At 34.1% G+C, this 19,302-nt stretch overlaps 1 protein-coding gene and 1 pseudogene across 6 annotated transcripts; one reads left to right on the top strand and one right to left on the bottom strand.

Moving 5' to 3' along the window:
* The first annotated feature begins 1,895 nt into the window (after window positions 1–1,895).
* On the top strand, window positions 1,896–17,837 carry LOC137821445 (histone-lysine N-methyltransferase ASHR3). 6 transcript variants are annotated; one of them, XR_011082800.1, is made up of 11 exons: window positions 1,896–2,409; window positions 2,497–2,643; window positions 3,142–3,306; window positions 3,690–3,716; window positions 4,016–4,133; window positions 4,316–4,409; window positions 4,848–4,941; window positions 5,084–5,162; window positions 5,371–5,542; window positions 16,968–17,074; window positions 17,409–17,837. XR_011082800.1 is itself a non-coding variant. In XM_068626040.1 (11 exons), the coding sequence occupies exons 1-11, from the start codon at window positions 2,161–2,163 to the stop codon at window positions 17,566–17,568; spliced, it is 1,386 nt and encodes a 461-aa protein (XP_068482141.1). In that variant the 5' UTR covers window positions 1,896–2,160; the 3' UTR covers window positions 17,569–17,837. The 6 variants fall into 6 exon arrangements, 4 of the variants coding, with proteins under 4 accessions (XP_068482141.1, XP_068482142.1, XP_090150860.1 ...); XR_016515322.1 differs by having other exon boundaries at window positions 3,664–3,716; XM_068626040.1 differs by having other exon boundaries at window positions 16,994–17,074.
* Window positions 14,338–15,250, bottom strand: LOC150025265 (uncharacterized; annotated as a pseudogene).
* Window positions 17,838–19,302: the final 1,465 nt, after the last annotated feature.

Below are 19,302 nucleotides of genomic sequence, written 5' to 3'. Positions count from 1 at the left end.
TGTTGTGTTAATCTCTTTTCCCTTAATCTAACAAACGACTTTATATACTATTTTGTGTATTCTAGTGCATTAAACAATTAGTTGTTTCAATAAAACAATTGGTTTATTCTCATAATTGTTCCTGTCAAAACCCTACCCAATGCCTTTGGTTCAGAGCCTTGGGTTTTGAAGCGCACCCGCATCTAATGCTTGATAGACGAACAAAATAAGTCCTCATTTCCTTTATGTCTTAGGAGCATAGATTCCATTGATGAGTTCCATAGTCTATACCTATATGTAAAGGGAATTCCCCTTTATAACTTTTTTTGGTATATATATATATATTTTTTTTCAATTTTATCTTTATATTAATATTTTATTTTGGTTATTATTTAATAAAACAGTTAGTTTTGAACGTATAGCAATTTTGAATTTAAGTGTGTAAGACAACATATTATAGACGATTCGATAACGACTCTCATAGGATAAGCTCGAAAATGACTCTGATACCATATGAAGAAGTGGACTTTAAGCTTAACTCAATCTCATAAAACTGATTTATAAGATAAGGTTTTCACCCACTTATATATAATAAAATGTGTTCATCATTGGTGTTTATGTTGTACTCTATGTTATTTTATTATTATACTTTTGACACCAATCTCCAACATCTACTCAAGAACATAAATACTCCTTCAATTTTGCTTTTTTTTTTCTTCCTTCTCTTAGGAAATTGATTGAGATGGCGGAAATCCTGAATTCCCAAAGTGATACAGATTGATTTGCTTCTTCTTTATTCAATCTTATTCATTTCTAATTGTTCTATTTTACTAAATCTTTTGGCTTAAGGGGGATGTAAAGTACTTGCTGGTGGCTTACGACCATTCATATTGTAACTCAATATGATTTACGAAATTATGCAATTAAAGGTAAATGGTGAAGTTCATCTAAAATAGAAATCGTCATTAATTATGTCAAGAAATATGGGGATGGTTTTATTTTTTCATCAAGATTTTTTCTTGAAGAAAATAAATTGTAGACTTCTTTCTGATTTAGTTTATCTCTATCATTGAGAAGTATAGAAACATGCAAGTGTGGTCAAGATGTTTGGGTTGGCTAAGATAAGAAAATTTACTTTACTATTGATCTAATTAAGAACTATTTAGTTAGAAATGTAACTCACAGTACAAAATGTTAATACTATAAAAAATGATGGAGTGGATTTTCTTCTTTTCCAAAACAAAGTCCAATAGCAACATCAATTAAATTACTTATGATTATTTTTTTTAAAAAAATCAACACAAAATATATAATAAAGTTTAAAAAACAGAAATTAAATATGTCATCATGTAACACTTTATATGATTATTAGAGTATTTAAATGCAGTGTAATTAATTTAAGTGTATATGCATAGTCTTTTTTATATGTAAATCAACTTCTCACTGTTCTCTTAATTTTTTATTTTAAAATAACAAAAAAAAAAAAGAAACTTCACATTTGGTTCCCACACTAAATTTCACATATAAAAAGAATAACCTAAATTTTCAATTACTCTCTCAACTTTATTTCAAGCAACACTCTTTTTTTTAAAACCATGTTTATGCTAGTTATTAATAAAAAAAATTCTTCTATATAACTAATATAAATTTTGTTACAAAATTTACTTTCGATAACATAATTTATTTATTATTCTATTCTTTATATTTTGTAACTATTTATTATTTATTTACAATAGAAAAATAAATTTCTAAAAATTATTATTTTTATAATTATTTTTTACGAATGTATTTATTTAAAAATTTAATAATCATGATAAAACTATTTTTTTTATTATTATATAAAGAAAAGGAAAACACCGAGGTGCATATATTTCCACTATTCTAATTAAAAAGATACAAATTAGTTTTTATTTCGCATAGCCACTTTTGTCCTTGGTTACCAAAATTCAAAAATAGCGGTCCCCTCAGTATTGAACCGGACAAGGTTGCAAGGAAGAAGGATGTGGCAGAATCGTAAATATAGAATTCGTGATAAGCCTCTGAAAATCACATTTTCCCGCTCATTTCTTCTTGTTCATCTTCCTCTTCCTCTTCTTCTTCGTCTTCATCTTTCGCTTTCCCTCTCCATCTTTTCTCCCTCCCTTCGCCTCTGTCGGCAACTTTCTCCTAAGTATTTCGGCAATGCCAGATTTAGGGAACTTGTCTCTGTCTTCGACTCTCACACTCTCTCACTGCTCCTCCGATGTCGCAGACGCTCCCGTCAAAACCCTACCCGATGCCTTCGTTTCGGAGCCTGCCTTCGAGCCTCGGGTTATGAAGCGCACCCGCGGCTCCCTCGATCGGGTCAAGAAGCCCGCCTCCGACAAAACCTTCCAGGATCGCCTCAAAGATCCCTTCTCTCATCCATTTCTTGTTGGCGCTCCCAAGATGGTATTTTTTTTACTATGTTTTCAATTTTTTTTTTCAAATTAATGATAAATTATTTTTGCATGCAACTAATTGGTATGGCGTGTTCAGGAGGAATGCTGTTTTTGCCGCCATTTTATTTACCCTGGTGAGGAGGTAGTGTGCTCGGTTCGCGGATGTGACGCGCGCTTCCATTCTGAATGTGTAAAAGATTCTGTTGGAGCTACCAGTCTGAAAAAATACAAGTGTCCACAGCATGTAGGTTTTTAGTGAATGCAACATTTGTCTCTTTCCTACTGACATTGACCCTCACTTCCTTAATACACTGATTTGGCTTTGGACATATGGATTACACGATGAATGGACACTTTTTTTTAGATATTAGCTTATCCATGCTTTCTCATGTGAATTATTGTTTTCTTCTGACTAATGAAATTTATAGAAGGTAATATTTGATTTATCATTTTGCTGATATTTAACACACTCAGTGAATGTTAGATTATTTGTGTCTTGCGATGAACTTGGGGTGGTATGAACACATGTGGAAAGGGAGATTGATCACAAGTTCTAAAATGTTGATGTGTGCTAAACTCTTCCATAAGTACACTGTCAAACTTTTGAATAATTTTCATCATTTAACAAGAGCTTAATGAATAGTTATTGGACTAAGCTGTTTACTGAACCGCATCCACAGTCCTTTTCCTTATTTTGTCTTCCTTGTCTTGCCATTCTCTTATCGAGTCCTTCAATGGACAGGTATGCTTCATTTGCAAGCAAAAAAAGCACTTGAGGTGTGTACGATGTAAAATTGCGTTCCATAATAAATGTGCACCATGGCCAGATGCAGTGTTGCTGATAAAAGATCATCCTGGTCTAGCTGTTTGCTGGAGGCATCCTTCTGATTGGCGCTTGGATAGGAAGGTCAATTTTTTCTTTTCACCAGAATCTTTTACTGTTTCTGCTTATTGATTATACTGCAACTTGCTGTATCTCCTTCAGCTAGATTCCCGCTCATATTCAAATTCAGTTATTTGTTTCTTTATTTACCTCGTCTCATCTTTCCTTTTAAAAATATCTCGGTATTGCATATGGTTCCAATGTCACTCCACTGTCATAAGTTTTCTTGATGTTTTAATTGACTCGCTTGTCACATGTGCAAATATACGCCTTTTAAAACTTGGATTGATATCAATTTTTATAGCCTCACTTGATTTAGATATTTCTTTTCAAAGTTTTATTTTTTTATTGGTATTTTTCATTGATTAGGCTGGCTGACAGGAATGTTGTATTTGTTGGATGAGCAGCCTGATGCTTCAACAAGTGACATTTCGGTAAGGCTTGTGAAAAATATTTTACATCTAATGCACTTACATATATATCCTGTTCTGACCTTTTGCGATATTTATGGATGTAAGATGAATAATATATATCGTGTTTGAGAAAGAAAGGAATGTATATTATTAAATTAATTAATACAAACTTCTGAAGGATTCTGTATTTTAATGACTTTGATTGTTCATTATATATGCTGGTTTCTTGTATGTTTGAATGAGTGAAACCAACTACTTGCGTAAGAATTTTGTAGTATTGTTAATATAAGTTTTGAGAATTTCCTCTCATCTTTTTCCAGGAAATATTTTGTGGCTTGCCTCTTCCATTTATCAGTGAGGAGTTTAAGATCGATTCCTCCTGGAAAGACATGGACAGTAAGATGGAGCAGCCACCACCATATGTACACATAAGACGCAGTATCCTACTTGTTTTCTTGTGTGCTATAGGGAAGCAGCTATTATATTTAATAAATTTAGAATTTGTGTAGCCCTTTTAGAATGTTAAGTAAAAGAACTTGATTTTTATTCTTGGTCTAATTAATAGTTTTCAAGTTAAGTACTTCACTGCTCATCATGTTGCTAACCTGAATTAATATCAGATATATACTTAGTAAAGAAGAAACGTAGTAATGTGGATGATGGTGCAGGGTGCACCAGTTGCAGTTCTACATGTTCTGATGATTGTGTGTGCAGGTACAAACATGTACCGGAGTCTTTTTTCTTTTGGATGAAACTTCTTGTAGATGTAGATGATGTAGAGATAGTGTAGGTCTTTTAATTATCATTGATGATGAGTTATTTTTCTATTGCTTATTCTACAAATAAATTATTTTTTTACGTTGAAAATTTGTTGATCCCAGACATGAAGGATAGAAATATTGATGCCTGCTACTCCTATTGAGTTAACAAATTACACTGAGAAATATTGTTTGTCTGGTCTATAAAACTACAATCACCTTCTCTCTGTGAATTAAAGAGGTTGTAGTGTTGTACACTGACAATTATACACTTAGTATAACGTGGCACATTACATGTCACTGTAATTGGTTGTGAACATGTAATACTAATATACTTGAGTAGTAAGATTTAATCCACAGGTTTATACATTAATTATTGTATATCATCTATCAGGGTTCAATGCATAAGTTGCTCAAAAGCATGTCGCTGCTCTGAAAATTGCAATAATCGTCCATTTCGCAAGGATAAAAAGATCAAGATAGTCAAGGTGTGAAATTTTACTGCATCAAGATGGACACAGTATATTTTTATTTTGAAGCATGTTTATATTTTTTTGTGAGTTTCCCTTCTATTAGGCTTAAGAATTAAAAAATATTGCTACAAATTATTACACGTCTTTTTTTTTTTAGACTGAACATTGTGGATGGGGAGTGGAGGCCGCCGAAACCATTGATAAAGGTGGATTTATAGTTGAGTATATTGGCGAAGGTAGTTCATATTTCTATGTGGCTTCTAGTTTCATAATGTCAAGCATTGTTTATGTTCCTTTCTTTTGGTAACCATAGTTGAGTACGTCCTTCAGAAAATATAAAATGTCATTTATTCAGGAAAGTTTTAAAAGCATAAGACCTTCTCTACCACATGTTTTCTGTAGCTTATATCTTTATGCTATGCCTTTAATCCATTTATGCTGCAGTAATTGACGATGCTTTATGTGAGAAGAGGCTCTGGGACATGAAATACATGGGTGTACATAATTTTTACATGTGTGAGATTCGGAAAGACTTCACAATCGATGCAACTTTCAAAGGAAATACTTCACGCTTTTTGAACCATAGCTGCGATCCCAACTGTGTTTTGGAAAAGTGGTTAGTGTCAAATACCATCAAACTCATCCTAGGCTGCATTATTTTCTCACTCTTCAGAGATTAATCAACAGACATGCTGTTTCCTAGTGAACCAAATTATTATTAAAAACTTGTGTGAAGTATAACCTGATATTATGTACTTTGGTTTCCTTAATGTAATAAAATATCTTTTTACAGGCAAACTGAATATTAATAGAAAACTCAAGCCTTAGCACTGGATTTGCCGACATTTGGAAAAAAACCCCTTCATTATAATGGTGTGCTTATTGCCTCCCAAAGAAACCCGTAAACAATCTCAGATAATAACATGTACTCCAATAGGATGTGCTTCGTATGCATGTTTTAGATCAGATACTGAACTGGTTTTTCTTTTCAACTTCTTAGAAAGTGGCTGGTATAGATAACATTTATGCTGTCAATCACGTATCTTCTTTGTTAATCGAGACAAAAGGACATGGGATGCATTTCTTAGATTATTAGATTTCTTTTGAATTCTGCAATATTCCATAAGCTATCTTTTGTCGTGATGTGTTTCTAAAATAGCGAATTATATGTCCTTCGGTCCTTTTTATAAGAACCAAATGCAATGTTTGATTTGGTCCTTTTTATAAACCCAATCTGGCATGTCTTCCACATAAATTATTTTTTCATAAAATATCCTTTACCAGTCATTTTTCTGAGTTCAATTAATTGTAAGTAAAGTATGTCAATGTATTAGGCTCTTTAGGAGTTTAACTTTGTTTTGTATATAGAGCATTTTTTAAAATTTACTTTGATTATTCACATGCATAGCTAGTAAATTAAAGCAATATATATATATATATATATATATATATATATATATATATATATATACATGATGTGAGATTAAAAAAATTAAAACATAAAATATTTGAAAAAAATGTCTTGTTAATTTTAAGGATAATTTTCGAGAACCAATAAATTTATAACAAATTTACGACATTAACCAAATTAACTCGGTTTTTAAATCCTAATGAATAAGTTAATTAAGCCTATAGAAAAGGCTGGAGGGAGTATTTTTCTTGTTATACATTGTGAAATACAATCCTACCAATTACCATTTCCCTGTCTTCATTATAGTGTTATTTTTAGTTGTAGATAGGGCACTCTTCGTAGGGTAGCTTGTATATTGCTATTTGGTGTGTGATTTGTGTTCAATATTATGTTTTGTTAGTTTATCAATTGGTGTTCTGTAACTATGCTGCTATATTCTAAATGAGATTGAACATATATTTGACTCTTTAAGACCATTATGACTACTGTGCTTCACAAATTGTTAGATGGATAAATAATGTTCGCTTAAGCCTTATCCAAAACATGGGCTGATTGGATTCAGCGGTTCCAATTAATTAAATTATTTTTGAAGTTTGTTGGTGTTATGAAACAACACTATTTTTAGAGAAGAACAATGAATAGAAAATTTGAGCCTCTTTATTTGACCAAATGTACAACAAAAGATACAAAGGAGCACTCTCCTTTCTATTGGATTATTCCAATTACAAAACTCTTAAAACTCCCACATTGACGCTTTTCCCCTCTAAGCTTCCTCTAAAAGGGATCCTAGCTACTAACAAACTCATAGTTGTAAAAGCTACCCTACAATTGTATTCTTAGTTATTGTTTTTAAATCTCCTCCTATAATAAACTTGTAACCATGTTTTAGTGTCAACATGTTGCATTTGCTTTTTCTTAACAATGCCACCCTGCTCAGAATTAACCTTGTCCTCAAGGTTAAAATTAGGAAATTGATTTTGAATAGTAGATAAATCTTCCCGCATCCATTCCTTACTTGTTTTCCTTTTTATTGCACTAACATTTGTTGTATTGGAGTAATATTTTTGGTGATCTTTTGTCTTCCTTGAATGTAAGATTGAAGGAACAATTTTGTAGTTCCTTGCAATTTTAGAGGTAGAGCAACTTTCGCAAAGTGTTACTTGATAGCCTTCTTAAGATACTTGAAACACAAGATGAATTTGAGTTTGTTGTGGTAACTCTAATTTGAAAGCCATTTCATCGATTTGCTAAAGAAACAATATGGTCTGTAGTAACGTGCTAACAATTTGGGAAGTTTATTAGACACAAAGATTTGTCTATGTGGCCAAATTTTTCGATACACCCAATCACCTAGTTTGATCTTGGAAGATTTGTGATAAACATTAGCTTGAATTGTCATTTGAGCTTTTGCTATTTGCAAATGAAGCTTCAAATGTCTCAAAGTGTCATCTTTTCATAAGGCCATGCGCCGCAACTTCCACCAAAGTTTTTTCAGGTATGTTGAAGGAGGAGGTTGACCATGCACCACCTCAAAAGGAGTGCAATTAAGGACACTTTGGAAACTGATATCGTACTAGTATTTTTCCAAACTTTTGGTTGCTTAAAATGAAAACAATGTAGCTACGTTTTTAAGGTCTTATTGAGGACCTCAGTTTGTCCATTTGATAGTTGGTGGTGGTAGGCTGTACTCATCCTCAACTTGGTGTCTTGTAGCCTAAATAACTTCAGCCAAAATAAACTTGTAAACGTTGGGTTGTCATTAGTAACAATTGAACTAGGTACCCCATGAAAACGAATTATTTCCTAGATAGATATATCAGCAATAGAAAGAGCTGAATATGGGTGTTTACTAAGATGAAATGATCATATTTGCTCAATCTATCTACCACCACCAAGATAGTACCAAACACTTCAATTTAGGTAGGTTCACAATGAAATCCATATTAACATCTTCCCAAATGACATTAGGTATTAATAAGGGTTGCAAAAGCCTTGTTGGAGTTGAAGTCAAATATTTACTGCATTGGCATACATGATAGGCTGCCACATATTTCGTCATGGTGAAAAGTGCGACATGTTTATGAATGTCTCCCGATATGAAATTGTTGTAGTAACCTAGGAATCCATTGAGATGATCTTGCCAACACTAATCTTCCTTTGTAATACAATCAATCATGTTACAAAGTCTAATGGGGGTGGAGGTTTGGATACGTTATAGGTATTAAATATAGGTAGTAAGTAGTTGTATTGGAAAACTACTATATGCAATGCCTATGAGTTGTACCTATCTCTGTACCTAGGACTCTTGCTTTGGCTTTTGATATTTGCTCTTCCTTCTACTCATTGTATCAAAATTCTAACACTATAAATATGACAGCGTAACAAAGGTGTGATTAAACTCTCTCAAATATGGTCTCTTTTATTTATCTCAAGTGGATCCTTGGTTAAACATCTTCCTTTATTTTTGACAAAACCATATTAAGATTAATGTCCTCATCAATAGATGCAATATATTGCCAAAAAGGTTTAGTTATGGGCTTCAACTTCTTGTCTTCTTCCCTTTGTAAGGTGATCACTACTCAATTTGCTGCTCCCACTTTATAAATGATGTCAAATTCATTCCTTAATAGCTTGTCTAGCTAGTTTTTTTGATTTTGAGTTGTGATACATTGTTCTAACAAGTGCCTTTTCTGATATGTGTATACACTGTGAATGTTTGTCCCAAGAAGTAAGGACACCAATGTTGAATAGCTAAGACTAGAGCCATAAGCTATTTTTCATATATAGATTTGGTGAGATGTTTATGCTAAACCCTTATTGAAATAAGCTAGGGTCTTTTTGTCTTGTAATAAGTTGAAAGAAATAGATAGAATGTATTTCTTATGTGATTTACAAATGTGATTACACTCTTAATTTATAGACTATTTACAACCTAATTAAGGAAGTATATAATAGGTAATGAAAACAAGAAATAATGGGTGATTAAAACTGTATAAAATTAAATCAAATCACTAACAAATATGTCTTAATAAATAGAGAATAATATTTGCACTTAATTACAGAATAATTTTCTTGATTATGCAACACTCCCCTCAAGCTTGTGAATGTATATCTATCATTTCCAGCTTGCAAGTAAGATCTTTGAATTGTTCTGTGGGAATTTCCTTAATAAACATATTTGCCAATTAGAGTCTTAAGGGATGTACTCGGTGGCTATAAGATTATTATCCAACTTCTCCTTAATAAAATGTCGGTGTATCTCTATGTGCTTTGTTCAATCATGTTAAACTGGATTGTGTGCAATACTGATAGCGAACTTATTATCACACGCCAAACCCATAGGAGTTTCATATTTTATTTTGAGCACATCAAGTATGATCTTCATCCATAGTAGTTCACAAACCCCTTGAGCCATGACTTTAAATTTTGCCTCTGCACTTGATCTTGCAACTACATTTTGTTTCTTGCTCCTCCATGTCACCAGATTTCCACCCAAGAACATGCAATAGCCTGTGGTGAATCTCTTATCAACAATTGATCCTGCACAATCAACATCAGTATATACTTTCATGGATAAGTTTTCTCCCTTTTTGAATAAAAATCCTTTCCTTGGAGAGGATTTTAAGTATTGAATAATTCTATTTACTGTCTGCAAATGTCCTTCTCTTGGATCATGCATAAATTGGCTAACCACACTAACTGCATAGGCTATGTTTGGCCTAGTGTGAGATAGATAAATGAGTTTTCCCACAAGTCTTTGATATTGTGTCTTCTCCACTTTTGGGTTTTCCTCATCATTCCCAATCCTATAATTTTGCTCTATTGACACTCCAGTGGCCTTACCACCCAACTTACCGGTCTTTTTGAGAAGATCAAGGATGTATTTCCTTTGAGAAATAAAGATGCCCTGTCTCGAGTAAGCAACCTCTATTCCAAGGAAGTACTTTAGCTTCCCAAGATCCTTCATCTCAAATTGAGAAACCAATCTCTCCCTAAAATTTTGATTTTCAATCTCATCATCACATGTAATAATCATATCATCTATACAGACCAAAAGTAGAGTGAGTTTACCATTTTTAGAATGTTTTATAAAGAGAGTATAATCACCTTGGCTTTGTCGGTACCCCACAAATACCATAGTTTGAGTAAACCTTCCAAACCAAGCATGAGGTGATTGTTTAAGATCATATATGGCCTTCTTAAGTCTGCACACCTTATCCACTTCATTTAATAGCACCATAACCAGGTGAAATCTCCATGTATACTTCTTCCTCCAAGCTTCCATGCAAGAAGGCATTCTTAACATCAAATTGATGCATCTCCCAACCAAAGCGCGCTGTTAAGGAGAGAACAATTATGACTGCATTCATTTTTGCCATTGGAGCAAAAGTCTCCTTATAATTGATCCATAGGTTTGAGTGTACCCTTTTGCAACCAACTTTGCCTTATATTGATCCAATGTGCCATCAGATTGATACTTAACTGTGTATATCCAACAACAACCCACTGCCTTCTTCTCCTTTGGTTTCTATACAATCTCCCAAGTCTCATTCTTTTCTAATGCCCTATTTCTTCATTCATGGCTTGAACCCAGTTCTCATCTTTTAAGGCTTCTTGTATTGATGTAGGAATTCTGATAGAATCAATAGCTGAAAGAAAACTTTGATGCTGTATAGAAAGTTTTTCTGTAGACACATTGAGATTTTTTTTCTTTTCTCTAGGAAATAGGTAAAAATCATCTAGGTTATTTTCATTTAAGGTGTCCTCAAGAGTCTCACATGTATGAGTACTTACCTTCGGTTTGGACAGTTGAAGTTGCTGTTCGACCAGAACGAGTTCTTGTTGCCTTCGCTAATATTGTTTCTTAAAGTATTTGTGCTCATTATTCTTCTTTGGCGTAGGGTCTTTGTCATTTTCCCTAAGAATGGAATCCTGCAACAAAGGAAAAGGTGACAACTCAAGGTTCTTAGCTTCTTCTTGAATACTCTCCCCCTGAAGCTAAGAACTAGGAAAGAAAGACTTTGTTTCATGGAAGGTGACATCCTTGGAAATATAAATTCTACGACTCTGAGGGTGATAACATTTGTACCCCTTTTTGGTAGGGGCATAACCGATGAATACACATTTGATGGCGCAAGGATCTAACTTACCTCGATAAGGACTATGAACATGGACAAAAATAGGATAACCAACACGAGTCTAAAGATTAGTCATAATAGGAATAAAAGGATTAAATGTTTTCATAAGCTGAACCGGGTTAACACCCTCTAGAACCCGAAAGGGCAATCTATTGATAAAATAAGTGGTGGTCAGGATTGCTTCCCCCCAATAAGAACTAAGAATAAACGTTTGGAAAAGGAAAGCTCTGGTAACATCAAGGACATGACGATTTTTCCTTTTAGCAACCTCATTTTGTTGAGGAGTGTCCACACAAGTTAATTCATGAACAACTCCATTTTTCTTAAGGAACTTGTAAAGGTATTGGTTCACATATTCTTTTCCAATATCAGAACGCAATCTCTTAATTGGACTTTCAAACTGTGTTTGAATCATTCGGTAAAAATTTACAAACAAGTTGAAAACTTCAGACTTGTCTTTTACGAGGAATATCCAGGTAACTCGAGTACAATCATCAATAAATGAAATAAACCATTTTGCACCCGAGATATTACGAATAGGTGAAGGTCCCCATACATCTGAATGAATAAGATCAAAAGGTTTAGAAGTTCTATTATTATTTGGAGGAAAAGTTGTTTTATGGTGTTTAGCAAACTGTTAAACATCACAATGAAAAGACTCGACCAATAATTTTGTAAATAAAACAGGAATAACGGATTTTAGAGTACTAAAAGGAGGATGACCAAGACGTCTGTGTTGAAGCCATATCTGATAAGATGACCAAGATTCAGTGCCTTGCTGAACACTAGAAGTGTGTGCCTGTAGTCCAACACACTTTTTATTTTTTTCCTGCTGTAAGTAATATAACCTGCCCTGCTCTTTAGCCAATCCAATTGTTCTCCCTGTGGCAAGATCCTGGAAAACACAATGAGAATTAAAAGAAATCATTACACAAATTAAATCTTGGGTAATCTTATGAATAGACAAGAGGTTATTAAATAGGTTGAGAACATGAAACATTTTTTAAAGGAAAGGAAGGTTGAAGGTGGATGTTACCATGACCAGTAATGGGGGTATTGGAACCATTAGCAACATTAATATGTTGGTTACAAGATAAGACATTGTAGGATGAAAAACAAGAGGAATGAGGTGTCATATGATCAGTAGCACCAAAGTCTATAATCCAGATATTTCTTAGTACTAGAAGCATTAAGGGATAAGAAGCTAGAACTCTTACCACTCATGGCTTAAGAACAAGAGCTAGTCTTACTAAGAGAGTTCATGAGAGCTCGTAAACGTTCCAATTCTTCTTTGCTGAGTGATGGGACCTCCTCTGCTATTTGAGTTTCAGAGTTAGATGATGCCTGATTAGCATGCCTTTGTATGGTATCTTTGAATCCTCCAGTATGTTCCAAAACCTGCTTTCCATCAAGTTTGAGGCACCTTTCCTTAGTGTGACCTGTCTTATTACAATAGTTGCTCCAGTGATCATCACGATTAGCCTTTGAGGGAAGCTTTCTAAATGAAGAAAATGGACCTATTATAAGGCCCTTGCCAGTAGCCAGAGCTTAATTATCAACAGAGTTGTCAACAACCAGAGATGAACTATCAACGGAGTTGCCCCTATATAACATTACTGACCTCTGGGTCTCTTCCCTTGTACACTGTGAAAAACTTTCAAGAGAGAAGAGAGTTTTTCCTTACCCAAAATCTGAATCCTAATTGGATCAAATTCAGAGTTCAATCCAGAAATAAATTTAAATATTCGCATCCTTTCAAGGAATTGTGCTAATGTGATAGAGTCGTCTGTGCACTTCATTTTCAAATTTTGATATTGATCTAATTTGATCCATAAACCATTCAACATACCATAATAGCTTATTATTGACAGGCTCCTTGGCTGGTATGGGAGATGTTGTTTTCTATCATAGTGTATGTTTGACAAAGGTTTTCGCAAATCTCCTTAGCAGTGGAGAATAACAAACAATTTCGGCTAATCTCTTGTGTCATAGAATTCCATAACTAGGTCATGATAAGAGAGTCTTCATCGTCCCAATCTTCATATGTAGAATCGGTTTTGGCTGGAGGGTTCCCTTCAATGTGATTCAATTTCTTCCTTCCCTTGAGCATAGCACAAACCAACTGGGCCCATTGCAGGTAGTTGTTTCCATTGAGACGATAGTTGCTTTGCAACACCTGCAAATCATTAGAGCTAAGAGGGGTTGTATTTTTAGTCAAAATTGGTAAGAGTTGAATCAATAAGACAAAATTGATTGGGCTTTGCAGGAAAAAAACTGGTGGTGGTTTTGTTTGGAAAAAAATGCTGAAAAAGAACTACAAATGTGCTTCCCTAACTAACACGACTCACGATAAAGTAGACACATTAGACAAACTTGGAACAAGTTGCTGCATCTTAGCAAGACTAGGATGACCCAACTGAGCATGAATGAGAGATGGAGAACCCATAATCACACCAACATGTGCAAAGATCCGTAGTTGATAAAGTCCATGAGACTCACATCCGATGCCAATCATTTGTCCCAAACTCCGGTCCTATAAAGTAACAAAATCTTTGGTAAAAGAAATAACACAATCGAAGGAACGAGTGTGACAACTAATGGATAATAAGTTAAATGGAGACTCAGGAACATAAAGAATATTATCAATAGATAAAGAAGGAAAAAGATTAATAGTACCAACACCATGTGATGGTACCCTATATCCATTGGCCATGGTAACCAAAGGTCAATAACCCGTAGTAGATAGGGAAGAGAAAAAATATTTATTACCAGTAATGTGATCTGTGGCACCTGAATCTAGAACCCAAGGGCCAAGGGAAGTTGAGTGAGTGAGGCCAACAAAAGATGTACCTGAATGTGCAACAAAAGCTGTGGAATTAGGGTTCTGACGATCGTCATACCATTAAAGAAATTCATTGAAAATAACAGGTTAGCCTGGGGTATCAATTGAAGTATGATCCATAGTAGAAAGTTGCACAGGGGCAGTTTGAGCAATCGCAACAAATTTAGGAGGACGACCATGTAAGGCATAACATCTGTCAATTTTGTGGCCAAGTTTGCCACAATGGTCACACTTGTGACGCCCTTTGCCCGACTTGTGACGGTGAGTACGATCATTATGTTGAGAGACTAAAGCAGAAGAGTCATCAACATGAGACGTTATATCAATGATGTGTTTACCTGACACATGCAAAACGGTAGAACAAGAGGAAGTAAAATTGGGCTTGATAGGAAATCCCAAAATTTGATCACGAATGTGAGAATAATCATCAGGAAGGCCATGTAAACTCAATAACATGAAGAACTTGGATCTTTGTTCTAGTTCTTGAGAAGGAGTGGGGTTAGGAGTTAATAACTCATTAAAATCAAGAAGAGTATAAAGTTTACCCATATATTCCACCTTTGTACCATCAAGACGTTTGAAAACAACAATTGTGAGAAGATTTTGACACACACCATAAAGACGTTGAGTATCATTGGTGTATAATAATTTTGCTTGTTCCCAAACTTCTGAACATGTCTCATAGGTACGAAAAAATTGTTTCAAAGATGAGTGAATGGTAGATTTGATAACAATGCATAATTAAGCATCAATTTTCAACCAACGGGAAACCTCATTTTCAGCAACAATAGGATGGGTAAGATGATTAGCATAACCTTGACACTTAAGCCATAATTTAATATTTGATGCCCAAGTGTCATAATTGGTTCCATCCAATTTGTCAATGAAGATATGAACGTTGACATAATTAATATAAATAGATGAATTCGGCATAATGATTGCGGAAGAAGCCACAGTGGTAGCGGCAACGGAAGAAGCCGTAGAGGATAAGGACAAATCCAATCACCGGTTAATTGGCGGCGGCTTCAAAGATGAAGGCTCCGACAACGATTCCGACTCCGGCTAGGCGATGGGGTGGTGGTTGGAAAATTCCAGTGAATAGTGGATTCACCATTAAAAAATGAATCCTAACCCTATGCTCTAGATGCATATTAAAGGAAAAGAAAGAATATGGTAAATCCCTTGTGTATATTGAACACATAGGGTTATGTTTATATAGGAAAAGAAACATATGAGATAAGTCCATTACATAAATATGAAATATCTAACAATATATATAATATCTAATTATATCTAACACAAGATATTTCCAAGAAGGGTTCTTGGGTTTTTGTCCCCAGAATTTGAGCCAACGGCCTGAATTCTTTCCATTCCATTAAAGGCTAGATGTAATTTTTCTGATTCTTTGATGTTTTGAACTTCAAAACTTTGTGGATCATTCCCTTCAAACATGGGCAGCTCCACCTTTTTCACCTTAGGGTGAAATGATTCTTCCTTGTCCTTATCCATTGTTGTTGATGTCCTCTCTTTCCCCGATTGACTTATTTTTCTCCTCCATCTGACAGTTCCTTTCCTTTCTTGACCTCAAGAAGTAGTTCCTTTATCTCTCTCATGTGTATGTTTTCTTTCACCAAGAGACATCATGTCTGCAATTTCCTTCCTCTATTTGTTGCCTATTTCTCCAAAAAATCTGCTATGTTTTCCATTATGCACTCAGATCTGGAAGGCAGACTAAAGTTGTTAGGAAGCAACACTAATTTAAGAAAAAAACAATGAATGAAAATCTGAACCTCTTTATTTCACCAAATGTACAACAAAATATACAAAGGAGCACTCTCCTCTCCACAAGACTATTTCAGTTACAAAACTCTTTAAACTCCCAAAACTAACTCCTTTTCCCTCTAAGCTTCCTATAAAAGGGATTTTATTTGCTAAACAAACTCTTAGCTGCAAAAGCTATCTTACAACTATATTCTTAGTTATTATTTTTAAACCTCCTCCCTGTAATCTTGTCTTATTGTCAGCGAGTTGTATTTGCTTGTGCCTAACAGTTTGCAGAGGAGGGACAAATTCCTTTATGGAGGAAGGTTGACCAAAGTTTGTTATATGTAGCATGGGAGGATTTGGCATCTCGGTGCACATGCAACTTAAATTAATAGCTTGACAAATATCAGGAGAAATAGTTACTTTAGGCTTTTAGCAGGACGTATGAAGGGAAATGAGGCAGTCAATTTCCTGCACAAGTGAATTGTATGTTCCATATTACTCAACAAGTGTTTGTTAATGCTCACCTATGAGTCACCTTTCTTTTCTTATACCGTGATCTTACTTTTGCATGTTCTCAGCTTAGAATATGTATGGATGCTAATATAGAATTCTTTACTTAGGTCCTGATTAATTTTTAAGCACTAAGGACCATGCCCACCTAAAAAAATGGTTATATTATAAGGCTTTTACTGCTGTATTGATGAAATGGTGTATACTCTTGTGCTTAAGTTATTAACATGTAACATCGTTAATTAGTAGGTTTTCTTTACGATAAGCTCCTTCTTTGCAGATATGTTGTATGACAATAATTGGGCATATTTGCTGTCAATTAACAAAATGAATCTATTTATCTATTTATTGGCTACATCCCTTTTATATTTAGGTATAAACTCATGTGGTGTCTTTTAGGCAAGTAGATGGCGAAACTCGTGTGGGTGTATTTGCTGCTCGTTCAATAGAAGCTGGAGAGCCATTAACATATGATTACAGGTAAATTTGATCGTATTTTTATTCTTTGGTTGAGAGAGTTGACAAATGAGGCCATCTATGATAAAATGGGGCGAAATCCGAAGACTGCCCCTACTTAAACAACACAAACGTAGTCGTTCGTGTGCTTTAGCCAGTAGTGGTCGTGAATTAGCTGCAGGCCCATTCTCCTTTCTAACATATGTCGTTGTATGTTTTTGACTATCTATCCCAACTAAACTAGTAACATAACTAACTAATGGGTATCTATCAGATAACTTTGTTTACTGTGTCGGATCTTTTCTCTGCAACTTCCAACAATAGAGGTTTAACATTATCTGGTTTGTTGGCTTTGTAGATTTGTGCAATTTGGTCCAGAGGTTAAATGCAACTGTGGTGCAGAAAATTGTCAAGGCTTTCTAGGGACGAAAAAGAAAATTGACAAGCTAGATTTCTGTTGGGGTTCTAAACGCAAGCGAACATCAAATGCTTGCATTACGCTGGTAACAGCTCTATGATATATGCCAACCTATTAAGTGTAGCCATCGCTGTTGTAATGTAGATAGAAAAGTGAAAAAGAAATGACGGGAAAAGAATATCTCAAATATTCTGTTCCATTGTTGTAGAGGGAAATGACTATTTATTGATTCAAGATTGACAGCATTGTCACTCAAATTTTCATCCCAGTAATTAAAACATGTAAATTGATATTGCTGAGCTAGCACACATCAGTGTTTGAATAATGACCAGTATCAAAATTGAGTTTTATTAAAATTTGATGTATTATTCCTAAATTGTGAGGGATTCTGAAATCAACTTTCCTAATAATCAATGTGAAGTACTATTAGTCTGTAAAGTGAAGAACATCCCAAAAAATAAATGGAGAAAAATCAACGATGTTAGATAAGATGTGCTTTAACCCGACTTTTTGCTTTACTAGCAAATGCCTAAATTATTTTTTTTTAAAAGCAAAAAACACTTTGATTTAAAATTAACTTTTTATCTTTTACGATTATACATTTAGGATACTTTAGTTATTTACCTGTTTGTAGGAGTTGGCAAGTAATGTAAAATCCCATTTCCATATTTTAAGTTTGGCATGCATACCTTTCTCTTTCCTTCTCTCTCTAACTTTTCGTTCTACTTTCTCTTTACCTTCATCCTTTCAACTCTCTTTTAGTTGCATTGAACAATATTTGGAGAACTAATGATCGTTTGTAGTTGAGTAGAGCTTCTACGTGTGAGGTGATTTTCTTGCTTAAATGGAGCTTCTCAGTAGGGGAGAGAACTTATATAATCCTATGTTGCATGTTGAGTCTATAGTTCATTTTGTTACATGCATGTGAGAAACTCTTTAGTTGAGTTCAAAAGAACTTTGTTATGTGCATATGATGTTTTTCAATTGCATATGGAATTTGAAGAACTTTTGTTGCATGTGTGTCTGATGTTCTTCAGCTACATGTATAATGTAAAGGGTTCACGTGTCACTTGTAAGTTTGAGACTCTTATGTTATATGTGGAGTTTGAAGTTCATTAGTGTTATGTATGGTTGATGTTCTTTAGACATATGTTGGGTTTGGAGTCTTTGCTTTGCATGTTGAAATAGGGCTTTTTATACTTGTTTAAATGGATTCTTGATTTTCTTTTAGTCTTGACAATAAAATAAACTTATTGATATACTTGATAAAAATAAATTAATGAAGTAGGATGAGAATGTAGTGTTGTGTTGAAGTGATTTAGTTTCGTTTTAGAGTTGTCGAATTTAAGAAAACTTAAGCAAAAGTTTTGTTTAAGTCATTCTAGTGAGTGTGTCTTTAGACACTTTCGTTTAGTGGAACTATTTTTTCTCAAGCAAAGTAGTTTTTCCTTTTTTTTTTTTCTTAACATTAGGTTATGTATGTGTATGTTTGTGTGCATAAATTATTGAATTGTATGATTGGATGTTTTATTGCTTTATTTAAAGTGAATGACATGTTTATGTGTGATGTGAATTTTGTATGTTGAAGGAAGAAATATGATGATTTGGAATGTATATGAATAATAATATATGTTGAGTATACATAAGATAAATAAAAGAGACTATATTTTAGAGGACTTGAAAACACTTATCTTTTGATCCCATTTATAGAATTTTGATACAATGGGTAGAGGGAAGAGCAAAGATCAAGAGTCAAAACTAGAGACCTGGGTACCAAAGATAGGTACAACACATGGGTACAACATATAATAGTTTTCTAATAAACTACTTACTA

Source organism: Phaseolus vulgaris, chromosome 9 (assembly GCF_051622355.1).
Source record: "Phaseolus vulgaris cultivar YP4 chromosome 9, ASM5162235v1, whole genome shotgun sequence".
In the NCBI taxonomy this organism is placed as follows: domain Eukaryota; kingdom Viridiplantae; phylum Streptophyta; class Magnoliopsida; order Fabales; family Fabaceae; genus Phaseolus; species Phaseolus vulgaris.
This window is presented reverse-complemented; position numbering and strand designations above follow the sequence as displayed.

What these genes read in the sequence shown, in the direction of transcription:
- LOC137821445 (XM_068626040.1), top strand. Translation starts at nt 2,161, where the DNA reads ATGCCAGATTTAGGGAACTTGTCTCTGTCTTCGACTCTCACACTCTCT. An exon ending in TTGTTGGCGCTCCCAAGATG is followed by an intron (nt 2,410 to 2,496) that starts GTATTTTTTTTA and finishes TGGCGTGTTCAG; the next exon opens with GAGGAATGCTGTTTTTGCCG. An exon ending in TCTGATGATTGTGTGTGCAG is followed by an intron (nt 4,410 to 4,847) that starts GTACAAACATGT and finishes ATCATCTATCAG; the next exon opens with GGTTCAATGCATAAGTTGCT.